Source organism: Oryzias melastigma, linkage group LG24, assembly GCF_002922805.2.
Source record: "Oryzias melastigma strain HK-1 linkage group LG24, ASM292280v2, whole genome shotgun sequence".
Lineage (NCBI taxonomy): Eukaryota > Metazoa > Chordata > Actinopteri > Beloniformes > Adrianichthyidae > Oryzias > Oryzias melastigma.
Window position 1 is genome coordinate 11,296,834 of NC_050535.1, and position 23,296 is coordinate 11,320,129.

General features: G+C 39.1%; 1 protein-coding gene across 1 annotated transcript in view; it reads right to left on the bottom strand.

The window, feature by feature from the left end:
• The window catches only part of tnfrsf21 (tumor necrosis factor receptor superfamily, member 21), a 39,592-nt gene that overhangs the window by 12,414 nt on the left and 3,882 nt on the right, over positions 1 to 23,296 (bottom strand). Inside the window, exons 2-4 of the mRNA XM_024291560.1 lie at positions 16,025 to 16,721; positions 11,069 to 11,632; positions 2,683 to 2,948 (exon numbers count right to left, since the gene is read on the bottom strand). Of these exons, the coding sequence (XP_024147328.1) occupies positions 2,683 to 2,948; positions 11,069 to 11,632; positions 16,025 to 16,721 (1,527 nt within the window). The remainder of the gene's footprint in view (positions 1 to 2,682; positions 2,949 to 11,068; positions 11,633 to 16,024; positions 16,722 to 23,296) is intronic.

Genomic DNA, 23,296 nt, shown 5'->3' on the forward strand with positions numbered 1-23,296 from the left:
CCATGAGTGAGAGTGGTGTGTGTATGAGTGAGGCTCCTCACAGTGTCTACTGTTCTGTGGTTCGGAACTGTTAAAAAAAATGGTAGTCAAAATGTTGACACCATCTGGTCTCAATGGCCTGCGTGTGCGCTTCTTACTCCAATCACGAGGGATCATACAATGTATGGGACACAAGTGATGTCTAGATTTAATCTGCCAGTCATCTGTGGCTGTGCTCCCACCCAAATCGCTACAACATGTTTCCTTCCAACATTTTAAATTATTTGCAAATCATTTCCGTAAAAGCGACACTGAGCCGCAAGGGAGTGCTTGAAGAGCCGCATGCGGCTCCGGAGCCGCAGGTTGCCGACCCCCGGGCTAGGTGAAGGGCTGGCACCCAGGAGCCCTGGGTTCGATTCCCAGGGTTGTCCCAGGGTCCCCATCCAGATTGGGTCCTTAGGCAAGACCCTTGACGCTGCCGCCCAACTGGGTCCCTGTGCCCCTCAAGTACAGGGTTGTGTCAGGAAGGGCATCCGGCGTAAAAACTCTGCCAAATCACTGCTGCGAAACAGTGGGTGCTGTTACGCTGTGGCGACCCCGAAAGGGATAAGCCGAAAGTGAACTACCACATGTAGGTGTCATTGATGACATCTCTGGTGTTAAAGGGTCAATAGATTCATAGTTTTGTTTCTAGTCAGCAAACATTTTAGCCATTTATTGATCCAAAAATGCAGGAAATACTTCAATTATTTGATTAGCTGAACATTTCTCCATTTGGATCCATCTTTGTAAACAACACAAAACGGTTCAGATTAAAAGCGAACTGGTTCGTTGTATGTAGCTAGCTCTTCCTCACTAAAGAGCTTCAATATTTGCAGTCCTGCTTCGGTTCTATTTCTTTAGAGGTTATGATTAAGCGGCGATGAAAATACATTTCATGCAGCACCAGTGTTCCTGGAGCTGAAATGGAGTTCTATTGCACAGTACTGACCTTGAGAGAGCTTTCAAGAACTCTAATTTACTAAAATGTAACTAGAGAAGCAGCAGGAAAGCAAAGAGGGCTGGAAAGTAAATGGTGATGAAGGATGTAGTTTGTCCTCTTGTGATTACACTGTAAGGTTAATACCATGGTGTTCTCCAAAGGCTCATGGGTGAAGGTGAACATATAGTCTGTTGGTGAAAAATGGTCTGTTGTATAAATGCTACAGACTGCATCATACTACAGCACATGTAGAAGATTCAGATCTGTATCCATGGAAACTGTTCATATAAACAGCATGTTCTTGTGATTGCCACTTACAGAAGTCAATATACTGTTTCCTTTTAGAATTTATTTAAGTAGGACTTAAGATAAGTAAGGTGGTTTGTGGTTAACCGTTATTACAGATCCACCCAGTCATAAACCCAAGCTCCCTGTGTGGAGCTAAGTTAAGTTTAAAAGTTATTTTGTTTAAATTCATTTGAGAAACATATTTAATAAACTTAAAAAATGTTAAAAGTGCTAGTTCTTTTACAATGCGACTTTAGCATTGCTATTTTCTCAACTACAATAAACTGTCAACCATTTTCACAAAAGCTGTGTTGACTCAATCAAGATAAATTCTCTGATTTTAGATACAGAGAAAAGCGATTGTGCAAATTGTTACATTAGTAAGATGTTGCATATCGGTACAAATGACATTATTGTGTATCAGAATCAATCAGCTGATTCATGCTGATTGCATAAACAGTCGAAGAGTTACAATACTTCAGAGTGTGTGTTATATAGTCAAGTACGAGAACTAAGAAATCTGAATGAGTTGGATGAATGGATGGATAGATATACAGTATAGAAAGGTGAATGGATAAAAAGAAGCTCAGATGTGTGGATATGATAAATCAATGGATAGATGGATGGATGGATGGATATTAAGGAGCATTGATGATGAACGGATGAAGAAATAGAAGTATAGATGATGGAAGATGTGATAAATGGGATGGTTGTATGGTTGGATAGACTGACAGATGAATAGATAAAATTAAATAATGATCATAGATGACGCATTGATGTGAGAAATGGATGGATGAATAGATGGACGAACAGGTAAACAAATAATAATAAATACAGATGATAAATTGATTGAATTTATTATTAATTGAAGAATCAAAATCAGCATTTTGAATTTTTTATCAACCATCCACTACATCATATTGGATTTGGTGACGTGTGGGTCCTAGGTCTAAAACTGAGATCCTGGAATCAATCAACAGAATAAAGACACATGACTTTGAACTTTTTCTGGAGAAGTTTCATTAAACAGGACAAGTGGACTGCCACAGCAAATCCTAGGGTTTAACTTGAATCTGACATCTCCAATGACCCCCTGCCTTCTCAATCGAACATAAATCTGATCTGATAAGATAGTAGGACACTTCTATCCCTCTGATTCACTTATCCCAAAAGCAATTTTCTAAAACTTTGAGGCATGTAAGAATAAAAAAAAAAAAGCCTGTAAGTCTGAAAATGAATTGGTGTTTAATGGAATGACTGATGCTAAAAGATTTGGTCTCAGATTAGATGTCTGTGGGAGTCACAGCAACAGAGTGTTCTACAACACGTCCCTGTGATGCTGACAGATCTGTTAACCAGAGAAAGTTCACAGCAGCAAAGGTTGCATGTTTCTGCTGCTTTTTCTAAATAATAACCATTCTCCTTCATTCTACCTGCGGGTTGTCCTCCATGACGCAGCGGATCTTCTCCACCACGTCGATGCGGCGCTGCCGGTGGAGGGCGTTGATCAGCTTGGCTAGGTTGGCGTCGCTGTCCCGGATGGTCCAGTGCTGTAGGGCAGCATAGGCTCGCTCATGGTCTGACGAGTAGCCATTAGAGAAGGCGGCCACCTCGCGCTCCGTGGCGTTGGCCAGTGACTGATAGATGTCGATCCACTGGGCACCTACTTGGGCTGCCACTAGTTTCAGGATGTCCACACCTGAGTATAGACAAAAACAGAAAAGCATACTTTTAAACAAGCATTTTGCTATAATACTATGTAATTATTTTATATATTGTTTTTTAAGTGCGAAAAAAAACACTATTAATTTAAATAGTTTTATGCATCGACCTCAACAAATATCTGTTTTTTTTTATCATTTCTGAGCCGCCTAATGTGGGATTACAGCTGATTTCAGTTCATGCACTGACCCTGTTATTTCTACTGATGCATAAATGTTCTACTTTCAAGCCCTCTCTAGCGAGCGCGCACCTCATGGCATCTTTCATCTGTAATACATCCCAGGATTTTCATTGCTATTTTTATTTTTTCAAAGAAAACTATGCCAAGCATCCTCCAGTCTGTTCAAAAGCACCATTTCCTCACAGACTGAGCAGCTTTACTGACATTCAAGTGGGATACATGCTGACTCATCTTTGTGAAAAAGAAAAAAAAACACAGAGGCTCCCTTGTTATGCGCGATGTTGATGAGTTTTTTTTTTTTTTTTTTTTTTTTCCCAGGTTTGTTTTTGTTTCACAGTTTCAATTGCGTCACAAGTGGAAAGGACAAGGTTGGAACTTGAACAATTAGGTCAAAAAGCCTCCTCCAAAACAACAGTGCATGTTTACTGACACGACACTTGCAATTTAACTGTATCTTTTTTTCAAGGCTTGTTTAAAAAAAATATTGATGTTAAATATATTCGGGATTTAAAACAACAACAGGAGTGTTCTGTTTTATTAATGCTAACTTGATAGCTAAAGTAGCAATGTAGTAAAACAATTGGCTTCTCATGCTTTAAGTCTCCATAACTCCCAGATTTCACTGAAAAAGAGTAGAATGGAAGCATTCTGACAATAAAAAAAAAACACTGCTAAAATCATTTCCCTGATGTTGAACCCTTTTTCACTCGACTAACCGTGTTTTCCACACTATACTTAAGAGTTTTATTCTTTTTCAGGAAACAACTGTTGTTCACCTTTCGGCACATTCCAACAGTGGTCGCCGCAGCAAATCAGCTTTTACTGCTTCGCAAAGGTAGTTTGGAGCTTAATGCCAGATGCCCTTCCTGACACAATCCTGTATTTAATACTCGCTGGAGACCAGCACAGGGAGACCCGGATTTGGGCCCCTTTGTGATTACAGAAACGACAGTGCACCTTTTAATCTGGTTGTTGGGAGTTAGCCTAGTCACAGTAATGTTTGTTAGCGATATCCCTTTTTTTAAGTGCTATTGCGACTACGCTAATGCTGCTAACATGTAGCAGCGTCTGTTTTTTTAAGTTACAAACAAGGTAGGGAGTTGCAAATATTGTGAATACTCTACGGCAGCTCTTTCAGTAAGCAATAACCCAAACAGAAGTTTGACCTTTTATTGGCATTTTATGAAAAATACATTTTTAAATATAAGTTGAGCAGCTCTTGAGTATATTATCATGGTTAAAGACTAGTTAAGAGTGTTGCCATGTATTTGAAGACATAATGAACAATGTTTAAGTCAGCAGTGTTTAAACTATCTTGACAACACTATTTATGTTCCAGCCTCATTTGCTTTTTGTTTTTTTTTTCCAGTGTACATCAGAGGACATTTATGTGTTTAGTTAAAACATATTTTATCCAGGAAAATAATCAACCTTGTTTGCACCTCTGAGACTCATCCCTGATGAGGGCCAACAGAAGCAAACGTGCTTTACAGTCAAATCAACAACGATTGGTGGCAGCCCTAAGATACAAAACAGATGCAAGCCGTTTTATTGTGTGTAAATGTAACTCCATCCACAGATTCCCCTTTGGTGTGGTCTACATGTGAAGTCTGAAGTTACATGCCTCCATGCTGACATGTCTTCCTTTCCAAGGGAAATCTAAAACTGTGGTTTTAGTTGAACATTTAACCTAAAATCCTAACCTAAAACTTATCCCACTGAGGTCAAAAGCCCTAATACCAAAAAGCTTCATCTGACCTCCTTTTACCAAGCATCAATGTTCTATATGGCTTCAGGGTCAATCATAAAAAGGCCACATGTACAGAAAATCCCCTACGTCTGGCCAGCCTCAGTAAAGTCGTGGTATCCTGCAGGAAGCCAGAGGTGCTCGCGTGCCAGCCTTCTGGGCTGAGAGCCTGTCTAGTATCATCCACCTCACTGGCCACAACACATAGCGACAGTGGAGAAATCCCTCAGCCCTGCATGCCTCAGCCAGCTGGGCACATTAATGTGACCTATATAAGTCTCGTGATTACTCAGTGTGGCGGTTCGTGTTTAAATACTTGCCTGGGGTAGTAGCATGACAAGTCAGTATTTTTATGGGTATCATTTCATCTGACTTCGGTTGAAGGCAGTTTGGATGCAGCAATTCTAAATATTTGCTTCATTGTGACAATGAATGCGTTTATGTAAAGTTTGGCAAAATGTCACTCAGTCATTGTGTTGTGTCTTTGACTCACTGTGTGCTAAAATGATTCATACATCTATGCAAGAGACAACGATTTGTGCTATGGTGATATTTAAAGTTATTTGCATCAGTCATTCATGACTAAAAGAAATGCTTAAAAAAAAACATGTTTTGTACATAAAACAAGCTCAACCATACTAGTTTAAAAATGTATCCCTAAAGTGTCAGTTGAAAAAGTTTAAGTAAAAGATACTAGAAACTTTATAATGTTTTGAATTATAGAAAAAATATTTTTAATTCATTTATAACACTATTAACTTTTCCTAATACCGGCAGAAAAGGTTGCTTGTATATATAAATCTTGCTAAAATAGAACTATTGACCCTAAATTTTCTGTCTTCTGACACTCTAATAAAAAAAAAATAAAAAAATCTAACTTTTCAGTTTGACTTTGATGATGAGAAAACCCAAGGTAAGACTAAGATACAATTTTCATCTACTGCTGCTTGTCCCCGTCACCATGGAAACTCCATGTTTAAAGCATCTCATATTTCTTTTAACCCTGAAATGAATTCCCCTGGGTGTATTCTGAGTAAATGATGGCTTTTAGTTAAGAGTATACAGATAGTTTAAGTAAGACTTGAAAGAGAAGCATCAGAAGGGTTTGTGTTCTTTAGAGAAACCCTCAGGGAAACCGCTGTTGAATAATAAGTCAAAAGGCAGACAATTTCAGAAAATATCTTAATAAATAAGCTCAGTTTGAACCACTTGGATCGCGGGTCAGCAACCTTTAACAGTAAAAGCCATTTGGGCTTGTTTTCTACTAATTAAAACCTAGAACTCTTACTATATTTTCTAAATGGGCATAGTTTCAATCCAAACTCTGTACCAAGACCTATTTCTTAGATTAAAGTCTTTACCATGAATCAACAGCCCCATGGAGGACCGCTAGGATGTACCTTGACCAGAAATTAGTTACAAGTCAACATAAACTGTAAAAATACTTTTATTTATATGATTCTGTCAATAACTGGAAACACAAACATTATGGATCAATTAGCAATATGGCTCAATTCTCCTTCATGCACAGAGACAAACATGGCTGGAGTTGTGAATAGATGCAGAGCATGGTAATGTGAGTGTCAGCACACATTAGTACACCTATGGCTAATCCAGCTTCATATTGGCTGTAACTAAGTAGGTCAAGCAGTCGTCTGCCAATTGGTTGGTCAGTGTGTCAAATTTAAAGCTTAGCAGACAACGTCCCCTTGGGCAAGACAATTAACTTCACATTGCTCGTAATTGTAAGAAATAAGCGAGTTCCTTTGGGTTAAAATGGCCTGCTAAATGTAAACCTTGAGTGTTCATTACAAAGCTGTCAACCAGAAAGCAGAATAAAAAAAAACAAAACCTCCGAAACATGAAAAATAAACTGCCTCCACTGCTTACTGACATAAAAACTCCTTTGGGAACAATAAATGACACTGCTGTCTTTCACAACCAAAAACACACTTTTTAAATATCTTTCTAAAAATGTAAAAGTTGTGACTGTTTCCTTAGAAGCAGCATGGTGGAGATACTTATGAATTTCACCAAGTAAATACAGAAACAAATAGCATTGCTGTGTGTTACATTAAAAAAATATTAGCTGTTTGTCTTATAACAGTCTGAGATTGTGTGTCATTAATGACTTAGATTGTCCCCTGGATAAAATAAATCAAAATGAAACGAGAGTTTATTTTACTGAAGAACACTGCAACCTTAGATGTTGACTTTTTGACTTCCTATTTCTCAAAGTGAACCCCTTAAATTTAAAAAGTCGTTTAGGGCCCTAAACGTGCCCTATTATTGTGTGTAGCAGGATGTGAAGCAGTTGTGTGCATCAGCATCTTTACAAATATCCTTCAGTTAAGTGGCATGACATCGTCCTCTCAACATTCCTTCTAATTAAGGAACATACAAAGTTAAATTAATGAAATGTGTGTGTGGATCTGTGTAAGCGCAGCAGGCGCCTTGTACCTCCAACCAGGCAACAAACCCCATTTCACATTCTGCGCTTCGCAATCAGTCCCAGGCTGTAGAGAGAGCAGGCTACCCCAGCCCACCCTGATACTGCAGAGAGCCGTATATTCAAACACATGGCTCCCTGCTGGGCTTGGATGTGGAACTTGGCCTTATTAAAGGTGTAGATGTTTAATGAGGAAGGATGGTGGGCAGGTACATTGTTGTTTTCCTGAATGTTTTCCTCAACGGGCTGCATCTCACTTTGGAAATATACGTTGTAAATAATATAGCTCTTAATCACATTGAGTGGAATCAGCTTATACGTCCAAGTGTGCTTACATTCCCTTAAAGCTACACAATGGTATTTTTCGCTTATGGCCTTAGCCAACAATGATGCCTATATATTAAAAATAAATTTGTGGGATTCCGTTTCTTTTGTTCTTTTTGGTTGATATGTTTGTGGCAGCAAAAATAATCAGATTTCCATTGTTTAATGTATCTATTTATGTATCTAGTTAGGACTGGATTAGCTACTAACTATCGAACAAAAAAGACAGGGTGGAAACCTGTTTTAAGAGTTCTGTGAACTTGCTTTAAGCCAGGCTGTGATCTACAAGATAGACCACAGAAGAAAATGCAACAAATGTTTTCCGCAATATGAGAATGATTAACTATTTTCTAAACAAAGATGGCACTTGTTTAAGGTCAACACTTGCAAGACCATCCATGTTTATTTATCGTAAGATGGAAAAATCGATGAAAAGACCAATGAAAAGAATGTATACTGTTATATGCTGCATTGGGATCAGTGAAAAATAATTAACTAGAGCTTCTTTCTTTACAAATTTGGTCAGAAGAAAAACTACATCCCTGCCAACTCAAAGGTCATACTTTATGGTTTTCACCAGAAAAGTGTGGTGCAAACTATACTGTGACACAGAAATAAAGTGGCTGACTCTGATTGTGGGTTTGACGCCACCTATGCGTGTCTTTGTGCCCTCGGGTAGAGAACACTGAAACCCACATTACTTCTGCTGGCCTGGCCTAGAGCCTCGGATGGTAGTTCTGGTGAATAAATGTGTGAACAGACTATAAGAGTTTGATATCTAAAGCACTTTGGTCTATAAAGAAAGTGGAAGGTGCTATATAAGCCAGTTCCCATCCTTATGACTGACCAACAGGGCCTCAGGCTGGGAGAGACTACAGGTTAGGTCAGGGGTAGGGAACCCTGGTCCTCGAGAGTCACCTTCCTGCATGTTTTCCAATACACCCTGCTCTGGCATATTCTTATTGACTAGACACACCTGAACCAGGTAATTAGTCATGAGTAGGGACCTATGACAATTACCTGCTTCAGGTGTGTCCAGCCAATAAGAACATGCCAAAGAGAGTCCTTGGACCAATGACAATACCTTCACAAAATGACCATTTGATCATGCCCTGTTTAACCAAACTGACCTCCTTTACCATGTACATTTCAAGGCTAATGAACTAACCAACAAATAAAACTTTTTTTTTTCATTTAAATGTAAGGTAACTGATTCCCAGAAGAGCCAGTTTGTCTGTACAAGAGATATCAAAGAATTTCAAATTCAAGTCAAACTGAACAAGAAATGGTTGAATTAGGCAACATTGGAGATACTTGCAACAGAGGGTAGCTATGCTACTTTCAGGCCTTCATCATCGAAGGGCAAATTTATAATAAAACTAGGCAATTATGGAAAAAATGGATTGGTACCCCCTCACCATGTTTTGCCCTAAAACTCATTGTAAAATGAAGATTTAATATCTTTTTCCTCATTAACCCACTTTCTCAATAGTGCTACTCGATGAAAGAAAGACCCATTTTGGAATCAGGTGGAACAACCCAGAAGGTCATTTTATTCCCAATAATCCCAAATGTTGTACTGTTTTGAGTCTTTCAACCAAACAGCTGCATCCTTTTTTGAAAAGAACTTGCTCAGGTCTAATAAAGGCTTGCTGTGTCACCCTGGAAAGCCCCACTCAGCTCTGATGCAGAAGAGTAGCAGTTTTCACTATTTCCTGACCGGCTCTGTGCGATTGCCAAACTCTGCATGTGTGTGATCCCTGCTTTGACGTTTCCCTTTCTTTTCTCGTTTATTGCCCAAGTGCTTTAACAGCTCTAGTAAAGGGGCATTACAACCTTTCAAGGGGAGCCAGGCATGCACCTTGGAAGGATTAAGATGTGGGCTTTTTTATGTTCCTCAGAGTAAATAGCAGTGTAAACTAGCTATTTGAGTTGCATTCGCATACATACATCTACCACACATAAATACATACACATGGGCAAAGGATTCCTCACCCAGTCAAAAAGACACGTGAATCCAACAAATACATCTGCATGCTTTAGAAAATCATAAGAAATTGTTATTTCAGAGCTAATACATCTAGTGCTTGTAACGAGAACCGCCCATTTGTCAACGCTTATTTATTTTAACACAACAAAACGTTCTATAAACATTCTATTTTGGTATCTAGCAAATCTTATATTTTGCTTCAGGCAACTTAAGGATCCAAGGTTAAAAAATGCATAGTAACAGGGATGCCACACATGCTTCGTCAACAAGACCTTTTAGTTCAACAAGAAAACCCTTCCACGCACACACATCACCCTAACAGCTTTTCATTCCCTCTATGTATCTTTTTTGTCATCCTGTAAAGGATCCGACTGACCCACTAATGCACCTTGCCAACTGAACAACAACCGGGATGCAGCTGAGACCAGATTGTTCCAGTTCTCTGTGGCCGAACACATAGGGAGTAGGGGGGAGAGTGGCTTAGCTTGATCACGCATGCATATTCTCAATTTTAAAGTAAAGTCTTGTGGGCCTTCGACAGATTAGTCTGCATCTGTTTCTCTGGCAATATGACAAGGAAGAGTACATTATTACTTGTCGCTCGGGGGTCAAAGTTGGTAAATTAACTTGAGAATTCAAATAAAACTTTACAAAGAGGTGGAAGAATTCAGTTGAGACTGGAAAAAGACTTTAGTGATGGTTTATGACAAAGATGGGTGTGGAAATGAGAAGAGATAAGAGTGGATAGAAGTAACAGAAGGAAAAATAGCAGAAATAAAAGACAAAAGGAAGATCAGATGCAGACGAAACTGGAGAACTAAGATTTGTGAGGGAACGTATTCGTGTTGGTGTGCGGGAGGTTAAACAGTGACAGCAGGGTGGGGCTAGAGAACGGTCATGTCTATCTTCGTTTCACCGCTGCCCTCCACACCATGTGTCCTAGGATAGAATTGATTGGATGAGAGGCCAACAGCAGTTCGATGTCATCAACAGATGGCTCTCTGCAGCTCATGTCAATACAGCACCGGAACACAGTGCAACAAATCGTGCCTAACACCTTTATGTAAACTGCAGAGGTACAGCACATCCACCCTGAACCACAAACATTTTTTGACTGTTTCCAACATCTCTGTTAAACCCAAAACACCAATGACCAAAAAAAATGATTACAGACATCTTCTGTGTTAATAAAATTGATTTTAGGATGGTATTTACCACATTTGCAAAGATCATTGGCACTACAAGAACTGCTAAGAACAAATGCCTTGTCAAGACATTGTCGATTGCTAAACTACTCTTGGTGGCATACTGAAAGACCCACCCAATATTGTATTGGTGGTTAAGTGCAATTTTTGATAAGTGCAAATAAAAAATTGATACACCATGTTCCAAAATCAAAGACTTACCCTGTCCGTTGCAGCAGTAGATCCACTTTTCTCTGACTTGTGTTGGAGGCGCAGAGGATTTCTTCTGGATGGACTTTTCCATGATGCTGCTGGGATCCTGCATCGGGCCTTTCTTCAACACCCGGGAACTCCGCTTCACGCTGCATACCACAATTACCACCAGCACCAGCAAGAGCAGCAGGACTATCATCCACGGAAGGTGCTCATTGATGTCAAAGTGATCATGGATCGTTGGCCTTGGGGAGCCTCTGTGAGTAGGTCTGTAGTAGTTGGAGACCCCACCTCCATTCCCCTGGCCAGCTGTCTTACTAATTCCAGCCCTACCTGTTTCGGAACTTTCTAGACCTTCCATTGCCTGTTTTCCAAGCCTTGAAATAGAGCTTTCTTGTTCAAATTTTGGCTCCCAATCTTTTGGTTGCTTGTGAGCTGAAGTTAGCAGAGTCCATGGAGGATCCTGATTTGGTGGGGTAGGGGTGTTAGGTTCGTTAAGTAGCCCTCCCTCTGATTTTTGGTCCTCCCCACTCCAAGATTTTTGCTGAAGGGATGCCAACTGGCTGAAGGTCCCTACGAAAACCAAAGCAATTATTTCAAAACGGCAAGAAAATTTAAAAGACAAAAAACAACCAAAGATAAGCGTAGAGCAGGAACAGAGGCACATTTCAACTCACTCAGTAGAGTAAAGTACTTAACCCTGGAAACTAAAACAGAAGGCAACACAGGAGGGAACACTAACACTTTAATCCATGCAAGCAATCTGCTACACAAATCGTAGAAAGACCCACCAGCTGCTAAACAAGTGAAATAGGTTATGTCTTTTTTATTGTTTTATTCTTCTTTATTATGATTCATAGATAAAGAACAAAATGATTTTATTGACTAGTTAGCCTGTTCTAAACTACCACAATAAAGCAAGATTTAAGATTTGCGAATTGACCAAGAAGAATGTTGATTGAATAAGGGAAGAGTCTCATTTAATTTATTGGATAAGTTGATGTCTTATCTCATGGACTTGAAGTCAGACTAGTCAACACTTTACTATTGACACATTCTTACAATAAATTAATACGACAAGAAAAATACAAGCATTTACCTATACCATGGTGGTTTAAAACAAATGGATTAAATTTAGCCAACTGGATGGAAAAATATATTAAACATCATAAGTTGTGTACATTTGCAGCCAATAAATTATTTTGTTGTAATTCTCGATATACACTGCACTGGATTATAAAGCGCATTGTCAATGAATTGTATATTTTCATACTTCTGTCATATTAAAGGCGAACCAAACTATAAAGCAGCTTAAGCAAAACAAGAGTCAGACATAAGTCCGTCAATTAGTCAGGCTTTATTAACTGCGTGGATAAAAACTAGAAACTAATTTGTAACACGCTACACGTTAGCATTTATATTTAAAATACCTGCAACTTTCTACCTTGTTTGCAACACTTAAAAAATAGACTGATATCACTATGTGACTGTGACAACATCACTGTGACAACATTAACTTCCAACCTTGTTAGTAACATAAAAAACACAGTCTGACACCGCTACACGTTAGCTGCATTGGCTTTTTTGGAATAACGCCCAACTTGGCAAAAAAAAAGAAAAGAAAAGATATTTTGACAGAGTGGCATATATCTCTCAAAATTGCCAAGTAAGCACAACTAGAAGTTATCCAAATATAAGGGCGCTCTAGATTTTAGGGTGTAATGTCATTTTATTGGAAAGAATTAAGGCTTTTAAGTGCGCTTCCAAGTGCGCTTTTAAGTGCGCTTTTAAGTGCGCTTTTAAGTGCGCTTTTAAGTGCGCTTCCAAGTGCGCTTCCAAGTGCGCTTCCAAGTGCGCTTCCAAGTGCGCTTCCAAGTGCGCTTCCAAATGCGCTTTCAAATGCGCTTTCAAATGCGCTTTCAAGTGCAAAAAAATACAATACTATCAAGTCTAAAGGAAGCTTCACAACCATTGTTCATCTCCGTCCTCAGACTACTTCGCTCCCAGACCCAGCTGTGCACTTTTGTGAATTGCTCATTTCTCTGTCTCCTCCTTGATTATTATGTGTGATCTCAATTTAAATCTCTAAAGATGTGAACAAAAGCGCTAAATTTCACAGCTAAACAAATGTTTACCTCTGTCGCGCTGAGGAATGAGCTATTCAAACTAAGTAACATCCAGTCTGACGAAGGCAAAGATGGCATTTCTCAGCTGCACTATACTTATTGACACTTCAGGGCTGGTTGCTCTGTGCTATTGTCCTGTAGTTTACAACCTATGAACATCAATAGGCCACAGAATGTTTCTCTGATAGTTATTTGGCTGAATAAAAACAAAGTCAAACAAGTTGTTGTCCAATCCTTCAGTTAGAGGTGATCTTTGAGATGGTGCAAGAACTAGAGAACTGAGGAAACAAGTGGAGAGAAATGGCTTTTCTGATACTAAAAACCATCCAGACAATGCCATCTGTTCAGAAATCTTTGCTTGGTTCAGAGCTTCTAAATACAGACATGAACCACTTCAATTGTTCTCTTATCTGAAACCTTAACTGATCTAATATAATGACGCAGGAGAGGCAGATAAGACTTGATACTCCAAACAATGTAATATCACAGGACAGATATAATGTATTCCCTTTGGTTTACTTTCACTGTTTGCTCCTTGGAAAGTTTTTCTGTGTTCGTACTGAAGGCAAGTGCAACAGGGTACGGTTGCAACTAAGCCCCATGTTTTCGAGAGCTCTAGGTTCGAATTAGGTGAGCTTTCATATTACTCTAGGAAATGAACCCTGATGCAAATACAACCTGCCAGTCTAAAAGCACCACAAAGTGCATTTAATAAAAACACATTTGACACATTAATGCTACATTATTGTTAGCATAGCCACTCAAAATAAAAAATATAGCATGACAACTTCTTTTCATTTTTAATCTGACCATTCGCTATCAATTTCTATTGGGAAATAAACAAACATTTAAAAAGAATGACGTAGCTAGTCTTTTTCTTAGGTTTTTGTTATGGGATAAAGAGCTAGAGAACATTTCCCAGCAGCCCCATGACTGGACATTGTATTGGTATCAGTCTTTAACCTTTTAACACAGGAGCATAAGCACTGGTCCTTTGAATTACTGTAACTCTTACACAATTAATGCAGTTCAAGCAGATTCTAAAGCGGAGAGAAGCGACTCTGCACCGATAGGCAACACTTTCAAACTTCAAAATCTTTAAAGCTCCTATTCCTAGCTCCAGAATTTGTTGGACTTCTGTTAATTGGCAGTGTTGTTTTGTTTCGTCAGTGAAAGCTCCTGTTTTAAAAGGTTAATACCCAGTAGAACACACTCAAAATAATCATTCAATAGTTATTTTATCACTAATTACTAGTAAATAATTATTTTCTAAGCTGTATCTAAAATTAGCCTGGTTGTTGATAAAGAGAGACACATTTGTTTGATATTTCAATAAATAAGTTTCACATTTTTCTTGAATTTTTCAATGTTTTTCCTCATTACTTTAAATGTGCTAGAAAAAACACCAGATAACTGCAAGAAATATGTATCCACTATTGTTTTTTTCAGTTTGTGGCATTGACTAATGGTGACACATGTCTATAATGAGAAAGGAAAACATAAAATATGCATGTTTTTAAGTAAAATAAAAACTGTGACCGAAGAATTGACTGTACATGGACAATTTATAGTTCAGTTCCAGTATTTCGAGATTCTTCTTTGTCCTATCAAGATTTACTTTATGGAAGCCTAAAAACATTCATCCTCTGTGTTAATACATGTTTGTATTCATGCTCTACAATCTCTCCTGACAGTAAATGAAAGTATGCAACCCCCTCCCCAACTGCTCAAATACACCATACCCTCTCACAACTCACATGGGGTCAAATTAACTGTCTGTGTGGCTGTAAATCCCACAGCACAAACAGCTCTGACAGAACAGTGTGTGGAGGCGTCTTTGTGGGAAGAGAGAACATGTTGGCCATGAATGGTCGATTCTAAGAAGTGACCCGGACACTGAATGAGACAGTGCTGACGTGAAAACGGTTACAGAGGTCAAGGCAGGGCGAAGGCAGACATAAACAAAGACAAAAGGGAACTTTTTTCCTCATTTTGTGGTTTAAGGGGAAAATAATCGTGTGATTTTATAACAAAATGCCTCCCTCCACTTGGGTTGAAACAAACAAAGCTAACACATTCTCATCGCCAAGTTGTCACATATTGATGTTTGGTTAAGGACCCTCCGTCATCAATTTTTAAGTTTTTGGGTGTCCCCAACTCATTTTTTTATGTGCTGTCTGTTCGTAAAAACAAGGGTCTGCAACCCTCAGAACACGGTACCCTATGCTGTACTGGATGCAGACTGGTCCTCAGGGTGTGCCCACTACCCAGTCCCAAACACAGTATCCTAACCCGGTGCTGGTATGAGTCTGGTACTGCATCTGGTACCGCGTCCCTAACCCTGACCTGGTGCCAGGTTAGGGTACCGGTACCAAGTGTTCTCCGCCTCGCGGTACTGGACCGTTCTGGTTCGCTGCCCAGTGGTTGGGGATTTGTGATTTAATAGGAACAGTCACCACGTCAAAAAACGATACAGGATACCTAAAATGTCAAAAAGTGACACATAGGGGTCTTTAAGCAAACGTCAATATGTGACGAGTTGGGAGTGTTGACAAAGCAGGTACCAGAGCTTTTCTATTCCATCTTTATTTAAGTTATTCATTTATTTCCCAAAAGAAAAGTGTTGAAATCATAAATCAAGATTGAAGTGAGGAATCAATCTAAATTTATATGCAGTATATATTGGATTGATAGGTAAGAACAATAATGCACTTTCTTTGAGATTCGGTTACCAATACGTTCCTAGAGATATCACCAGATATTTTCCCCCAAATCTCAATTTTGTCTTAAAAAGTTCAAACTTGAGTACAAAAAGCTTATTTGTCATTTCTGTTCTCACCTTTATGTGCAGCTCCATAGATTAATGATGTCAAAGTTGAGGAAACTGGTTCCTGTTTAAGTGCAGCATGTTCAGGGCCAAATGAAGATGATGGGGAGAACAACGGTGGGATAGTGGAGGGAGATCCACAGACATTATCAGTTTCTTTGGTCCCTGGTTTAAGAAGAACTAACCCTAGAGCTTGGCAGTCTGTATGATTCCTGCACTTTGTTGTTCTGGACTTCACGTTGGAAAATGTCCCCTTAGTGCAAGGCCTGCAGAGAACGTCCTCCGTCTGAGTGCCACGCTTTTTGACCCGGGTACCCGGGGGACAAAGGGAGTGGGGTTTGCACCCTCCATCAACGCCCCCTGAAGAGAAGCTGTTGGGTGGACATGCGCAAACCCGGTCCTGGGTCGTCGTGCAGGGCACTTTCTCAGTGAAGCCCACAGGGCAGGGAGCCCGGCAGCGATGGCATTGCTGGACTCCGTTCTCACCCCGTGTGAAAGTACCCGCAGGGCAAGGGGTGCACTCCCTCACAGACGATGGGGAACAGTGGGTGGACACATAGGTGCCGGCTGGGCACTTGTCACATGCCAGCCTGGTGCCTGAGTTGGGGTCAGTGTGTTGGTATTGGCGTGCAGAAAGGGTGGGCTGGTCGACTGTGCTGGTTGCAGTCAAGCCCCGAGCTGAAATATCAGCCACCATTGAACATAAGAGCTGAGGGGACAGAGAAGAAAAAGTTATTATAGGTGTAACTACAAAGAATGATACTCTTCAAAAGAAACTCTTTGCTTTGACTAGAACAGAATAATACCAGCTATTTCCTAGGTAGATTACTTTTATTTAACTTGAAATAAAGGAATAACAAAATTGTTTTAAGGCTATCACGAATCTGAATAACATAAATTGTTTTTTTGGGTTGATTTTTGTATTTGTTAAACATGGAAACCTTGAGGGAAGTGTTCTTTCAAAGCCATTAGGATTTTTTTTAAAAAGCTCAAATTTAGGGGCATGGACTTTTGATTGGCAGATGGGATGTTCCCTGAGGAACATCACTAGAACTTTACTTAATTTCAACTGCAAAGTTGTTGAGTTGGGAAGAATAAACTGCCACCATCTAACTTTGGGCTTTATCTTCTTGGATTTTAACTATGGATGACATCAGAGATGATCCATCTATTGCAACGGTTAAGAAGTATACCTACACAAGGTCTTCATTAGTTCATTGAAGTGGATGCACCAGTATCATCTCTAAATCTATAGCTATGAATGACCTAACTGATACACAATAATGTATAGAAACTTTAACTGGGAAGACTGATAGTCTGAATTTGACAGTGATTTCTGAAACATTTTTCACATCAGACAATCTATAATGTTGTTTGATATTTAACCCACGTATGATTTGTTTGGTTAATGTGATCAATACGTACAACTCCATAAACTTTGATGAGGTTGACTTGTAGACTTGGACCAAAGCACAGTTCAGTGGAGAACTGATATTATTAAACCTTCAAGGATGGAAATCATCCAATATGTGACATTTTATATGCTTAAAATTGTAGTAAAATACTTGTAGAAAAAACTGTGAACCTCACAATCAGGGAGAATTGTTCACATTGGGCAAGCAGGGAGGGGCTTCTTCATCTTCCTCCTTTTCAATTGTTTACTAGCACATGTCCATAACCTAAAGTTGGAGGTGGCTTGGTCCGAAATGCTGAAGCGGTCAAAATCTCGCGATTTGGGCACCAAACAGTTTGTTTAGTGGATTTTTGGCCCCCTGAGTCATTGAGTTTGACACCCCTGCTTTACACAATCATGGCACAGGTGTAATCATAAATGATTCAAACAATGCCATATAAGAGAACATGATAAACAAATAAGTCGAAACAGTAGGTATGTTGATATAGAGAACTTATATTCAATATAATCTGTCTTTTAATTCCCACTGTGAAATGATGCAAAGTTATTACTTTTTTAAGGCTTTGAGTAAACATTGGTGTCCTGGATCTCCTCTAGCATCCAAAGATGACAATGTTGTAAACCTTATCTGCAGATCAACCTGAATTTGTTTGGAAATTTGTCAAGGTTTCTCAACCACTACGTTGTTATTTTTCAATTGTTTTACTCTTCTATCCACATCCAGAAGTGTTTACTATATTCCCATGGGCTGGAAACCACTAGATAATACAGTGATGGACAGTAGAAACAATAACATCAGGACCTCTGGAGATGAACTTGTTCCCTGGAGATTTTCCATGTTTTCCACAGTTTTTCTCCCAAATCCCCAGACATCTCTTTATACGTCTTTAAGTTATGAATGCTCAGTGTGACGCTCAACACAAAAGTTAAGTCTTCCATTTCTCCATTTTTAGTGGTTGCAAACGAGATTATTATATTAGTTACACCTTTTCCCTGCCACAGCTGTGCCTAAATACAAATTACAGGAACATCAAATGTTTGAATATTTCTTGTAATTTTCAAAAAGGTGCAGAAAATGTTGTCCATTTCATTTGTGAGTTCTGTATGAATTTGTGCAAAATTTGAATTTCTCTCTCTATTTCTTCCAGTGCAAACAACAGCCATAAACATTTCACAATTGGAACAACTTTCAGTGAGAAGTGTTTTCTAACAGAATTTCAGAAGTCCGGAAATACTTGATGATGACGGTCAAAAAGCTGGATTTTTCTAACCATCATGATTCATTAAATTAATTGATAAATTCTACCTTACATTTTACACCACACATTTAAAATGCAGGTTTTTCTTGTACTGAATGTATCCAAATCTAGAATAAGAAGCAGACCAATCACTCTTTAGACCCCACACTGCTCTTGACACAAAATTCTGATTCTTTTTGTGTTTTCAAAACCAAATCTCAAATTTTACATCAACATTAATGTTTTTAGGTTTTTGTGCTTTACAGACTGTTGACCGTCTTTATGTATTATTCTCTAGTTACTAGGAAAAGTGACAAAAGTTAGATTTTTCTAATCAGTTTTCACAAGTGAGTTGAAATTACTAAAATAGATATGTACTTGTTTATAACCTTCAGTATCTATTGCACATCAACAGACAGCAAAATGCTCATCCAGTACTTTGAATTTGATCTTTGTAACAAAAGTAAACAATTGAAGACTGTACACATTTGGACACATTTGGTCCGCTTAAGCCTGGAGCACTATCGCCGGGTGATTTTCACCCGAGCAAAAGTATTTACATTGTTTTAAATTTGTTGCATTTTTTGAGTGTCATGGGATCCTGGGTAAAGTCTCACATGTCCCAGGAATGAGTGGACCAAAGATTAAGTGTCCAGTATCATTATTAGTTTTTTTAGGATTTTTTTTCTTCTCAGATTCCTACTTTTTCAGTAATTTTCAAGCATTTTCCCCACTTTGTTGAATAAAGAACAGTTTGAAATAAAAGAAACTACTCTAAGTTATCATGTGTTGTCATATATTGATCTATTTTTTATGAGAAATACTTTTTATTGGGTATTTTATATCGGGTAAAAATTACCCGGCAAAAGTGATGGCGTAACTTTTTATAGCAATCATGTTCTAGGGATAAGTGAACCAGAGTTTGTTTCCCCCGATAATACGGATTAAATTTTCAATACCCACAAACAAATCATAATCTGGCACCAGGAGCCAATGGAGATGGAGCCGCTCTCAGACCCATCTTTCGAGGTGGTCACCAATCGTTTCCAATCAGACTGAGCTTCAGTTTGAAAACGATAAGAGCCGAGAGCGGAATAATTGAACCAAAATGTGATGTAAACCTGTTAGGAATGAGGGGATCGGTGAGCTGTAGACAAATATAAGCATTGATTGTCGTGTCAGCAAAAAGGAAGTAACTGGCCCAACTGATTACATGTTAGCACGTTATTTTAACACCGCTAGTAACACTTGTAACTCGGTTTTCTGTGTCTTGTTACGTGGCATGCATGCAGGGAGCTGACGTGACGCCATCCTAAAAGCTCTACTGTAGTTCCTTAACAGAATTTTCTTAAAAAACGACACCATAACACCACAACAACGAGACACAGCAACTAATTGAAACGTGGTCTGATGAATTCAGGCTCATTAAAACAACTTTTAATGTGATCCACGTTAATTCTACCGAAAATCTATATGTCACAGCGTAGCTTCTTAGCCGTAGCGTCCTCAGTAACCATCATGCAGCATGCCTGCGCTGTACCAAAGTAGCAGTAAAAAGTCTTGAACCTGCCATTCATACAGACGTTCCAAATTGATCAATGAAATAAAAAGTTTGAATAAGTCAAAATCCTGGCAAACTGCAGCACCGTAGAACCTCCATCTTTCTCTTTTTCATCTTTCCCCCATAACTTCTGGCCAATAACTGAAGATATCTTTAATCACATGGTTTTGTTTACAAGGTTTGGTCCGGAACACAAATCTCCAGTAGACCCCAGTCTGAACACAGACCACATGCAATCTTCAGGACTCGATCGGGAACAAATAAGTGGACTCGATCTGAACCAACGGACTCTCCCAGTCAAAGTTTCTTTAACTCTGTTCCTAAATTAATCAAACACTAAAAACTGGAGATGACTTGAACGTGAACAACCTGTACTTCCAATTGTTTTGTTCACAACAAGAGTAAACATTTAAATAGCATGAAATGTGTTTTTAGTTCAAATTAATGAAATCAAACTTGAACTCTCAAACATGTGTACTTATTTTTAAAAAATAAAATAAAAAGTTAAACATATAAAACTATTTTGCAGTCATTGTAGCTACATGAGTACATCAAACTCTCATAGCCAGAGACGAGGTAGTTTATATATTTTCACCTTAAAACTCCAAACTTTCCATCGTTCTGCTCTCAGTTTCTGCAGATTTCTCCACCTGTCTGGTGTTTGTGTGTGGGACGAATGAATGCTTGTGTGTAAAACGTTAGCTCTAATTGGCTCCCATGAAACATAACACCACCCGTAGCCAATCGTAACCACTTATCCTTTTGTTTTCTCTTCTGACAGAACACCAGCCGATTGGTGCATTTGGTTTGCACACTTTTTAAGTCAATTAATAGCAACCCACCTCGTTTAACATTCAGTAATGCTAATGGCGTTGTAAAAGTTACAGATTACCTATTACTGAAAGATGTAGCAGCATTATCTAATGTCATTATTAAAGGACATAACTACAAACACTAGTATTAACTTACTGCTGCATTGATTTTGTGGCAGAACTCCTTTATTTATGTTTTTGCTATTACTGCTACATTTAAGTCTCTTACTATTGATGCTAACTCCAAGAGTTCAGGCAGAATCAGTTTTAGAATAAGGATGTAGAACAGATGCAAGACAAAGACAATTTGATTCTGCTGCATGCTGGTAGTTTGATCTGTTATTGGAAGCTTGGGAGACGAGGATAATTGACACTGGCCTGATGCCTCGGAGACTCTCTGACAGGGCAGAAAGGGGCAGATCTGAGGGTAGAGGCGTCAGTCTGGCAGCTCTTGTTTACATCCTAAAGACAAAAGTGTGGCACCACTGCACCAACACTGCAGTGCTGCTTTCTGTTGAGCACACTCATCTATACACACACACACAAAGCCAGCTCTCTACTCCTTTGACATTAAGTCTGTGAGCAGAATGTAATTCTACCTTCATCTGCAGCGACAGTGTGGGCTGTCTGCTGACACGCCCAGAGACCCATCTGTACGACCTGGTAAAGGACTTCTTTAGGAGACAGATGGCTGAACATGCAACATCTCTTCCCTGGTTGTTAGTTCTGTTTGTGTTAGCATTCAAAGCATGTAACAAGCTGCTGTGGCATATTTTTGCTGCATGTTTGATTATGGTTTTCATTTGTAAAACAACCCAGACAGGCAGACGGGTTTGATAGATGCCTCTGGTACTCATAGAAATACACAGTTTGATTTAAAGCAGAGTATCTAAATCATTTGACAAATACACTAAAGCCATAACACCTCTGCGTCCATCACCTCTGTCTTGACGTCAAAGTCACTGGTATAGGCTTGCCATAAAGTGTGTCCATACACCTAACAATCTTGTCGCATGTGGGAGGAGCTACTTCGTGGAAGACATGTTACTTATTTATTTTGGAGAGGCGCAAGCATGTCTCCATGGCTTCTTGGTTATGTTATAGGGACGTTCCAAATATGGTGTTCAAAGACATTCCCACAAACATCAGAGTTCTTGACACTCTGCCCTTCTTTTCCATGCAGAAAGCAATGTCATACCACTCGGAACGCACTGGTATGACATGGGAGCATGGGTGCCCAAAGTGGGGCCCGCGGGCCAAATTTGGCCCAACAAAGGTTACCTTTTAGCTCGCCAAGTCATGGCTGCAGAAGCCACAGAGTGTTTAGTTAAAATCCCTTATCCATTCCTAATTGATTCTCAATGGTGTTCCATAACTCAAAGCCTTGTTAGTTCACCACTAGGTGGCTTGATATGCAATCAAGTGGTTCCCCATTCAATCCAACTAGTTGGTCAAACAGTACAACATCGAAAAACAGATGAGATTTGTTTTTGCTTGTTTATTTTACATTTAAAGTTGTCATGACCTTAAAATGATACTTAACCATAGAATTATTAGCTTTAGAACAACGTTTCGAGGCAAATATTACCAATTGTGATGCCTGTTTTTTTTGCTTATTTGATCATTTTCATAAAACTCTACGATATCCAATTGTATGAATACTGTCTATGATTGTATAAAGATGTTGAGAAAGCATGTGGAAACTCATTGGATTCTATTTAGGGCTGGATTTAAGTCAATTGAGTTAAAGCTTTGTGGGTTTTCCCAGCTTTGCAGGACATGACACCATGAAACCCTTTGTTCACTAAGACGATGGCTATACTCAACTGTTCAAACAATAAAATGAATCCAAAGATGCAAAAAACTATTTGGAATCAAACTGTGAGGTGGTTTCTCTTGTAAATATAACGTAAATCCTTTTTGCGTGTGTAGCAACCCTCAAGTGTTTGGTTTGCGTAGTCGTTCATAGATATACAACCTATGAATCAACACCTCACATCGTAAAAGTTCACTAAAGCTGTTCATGAACTATTGTTCCAATCAAAAACAACACAACACATGACTGACCAACCTGATGATTGTTGCTTCCTGCTACATATGAGTTTGTCAACGCTCTACAAAATGATTTCCTTGAACCTCAATAGCTGGGATAGGACGGTCCAATAGCTTTTAGACTGCTGCAAAGCTCTATGACTGGCGTGTGTGCGTGCATGGGTCAAAAAGTTTGGCCAGAATACATTGATCTTTAATTACTTCCCA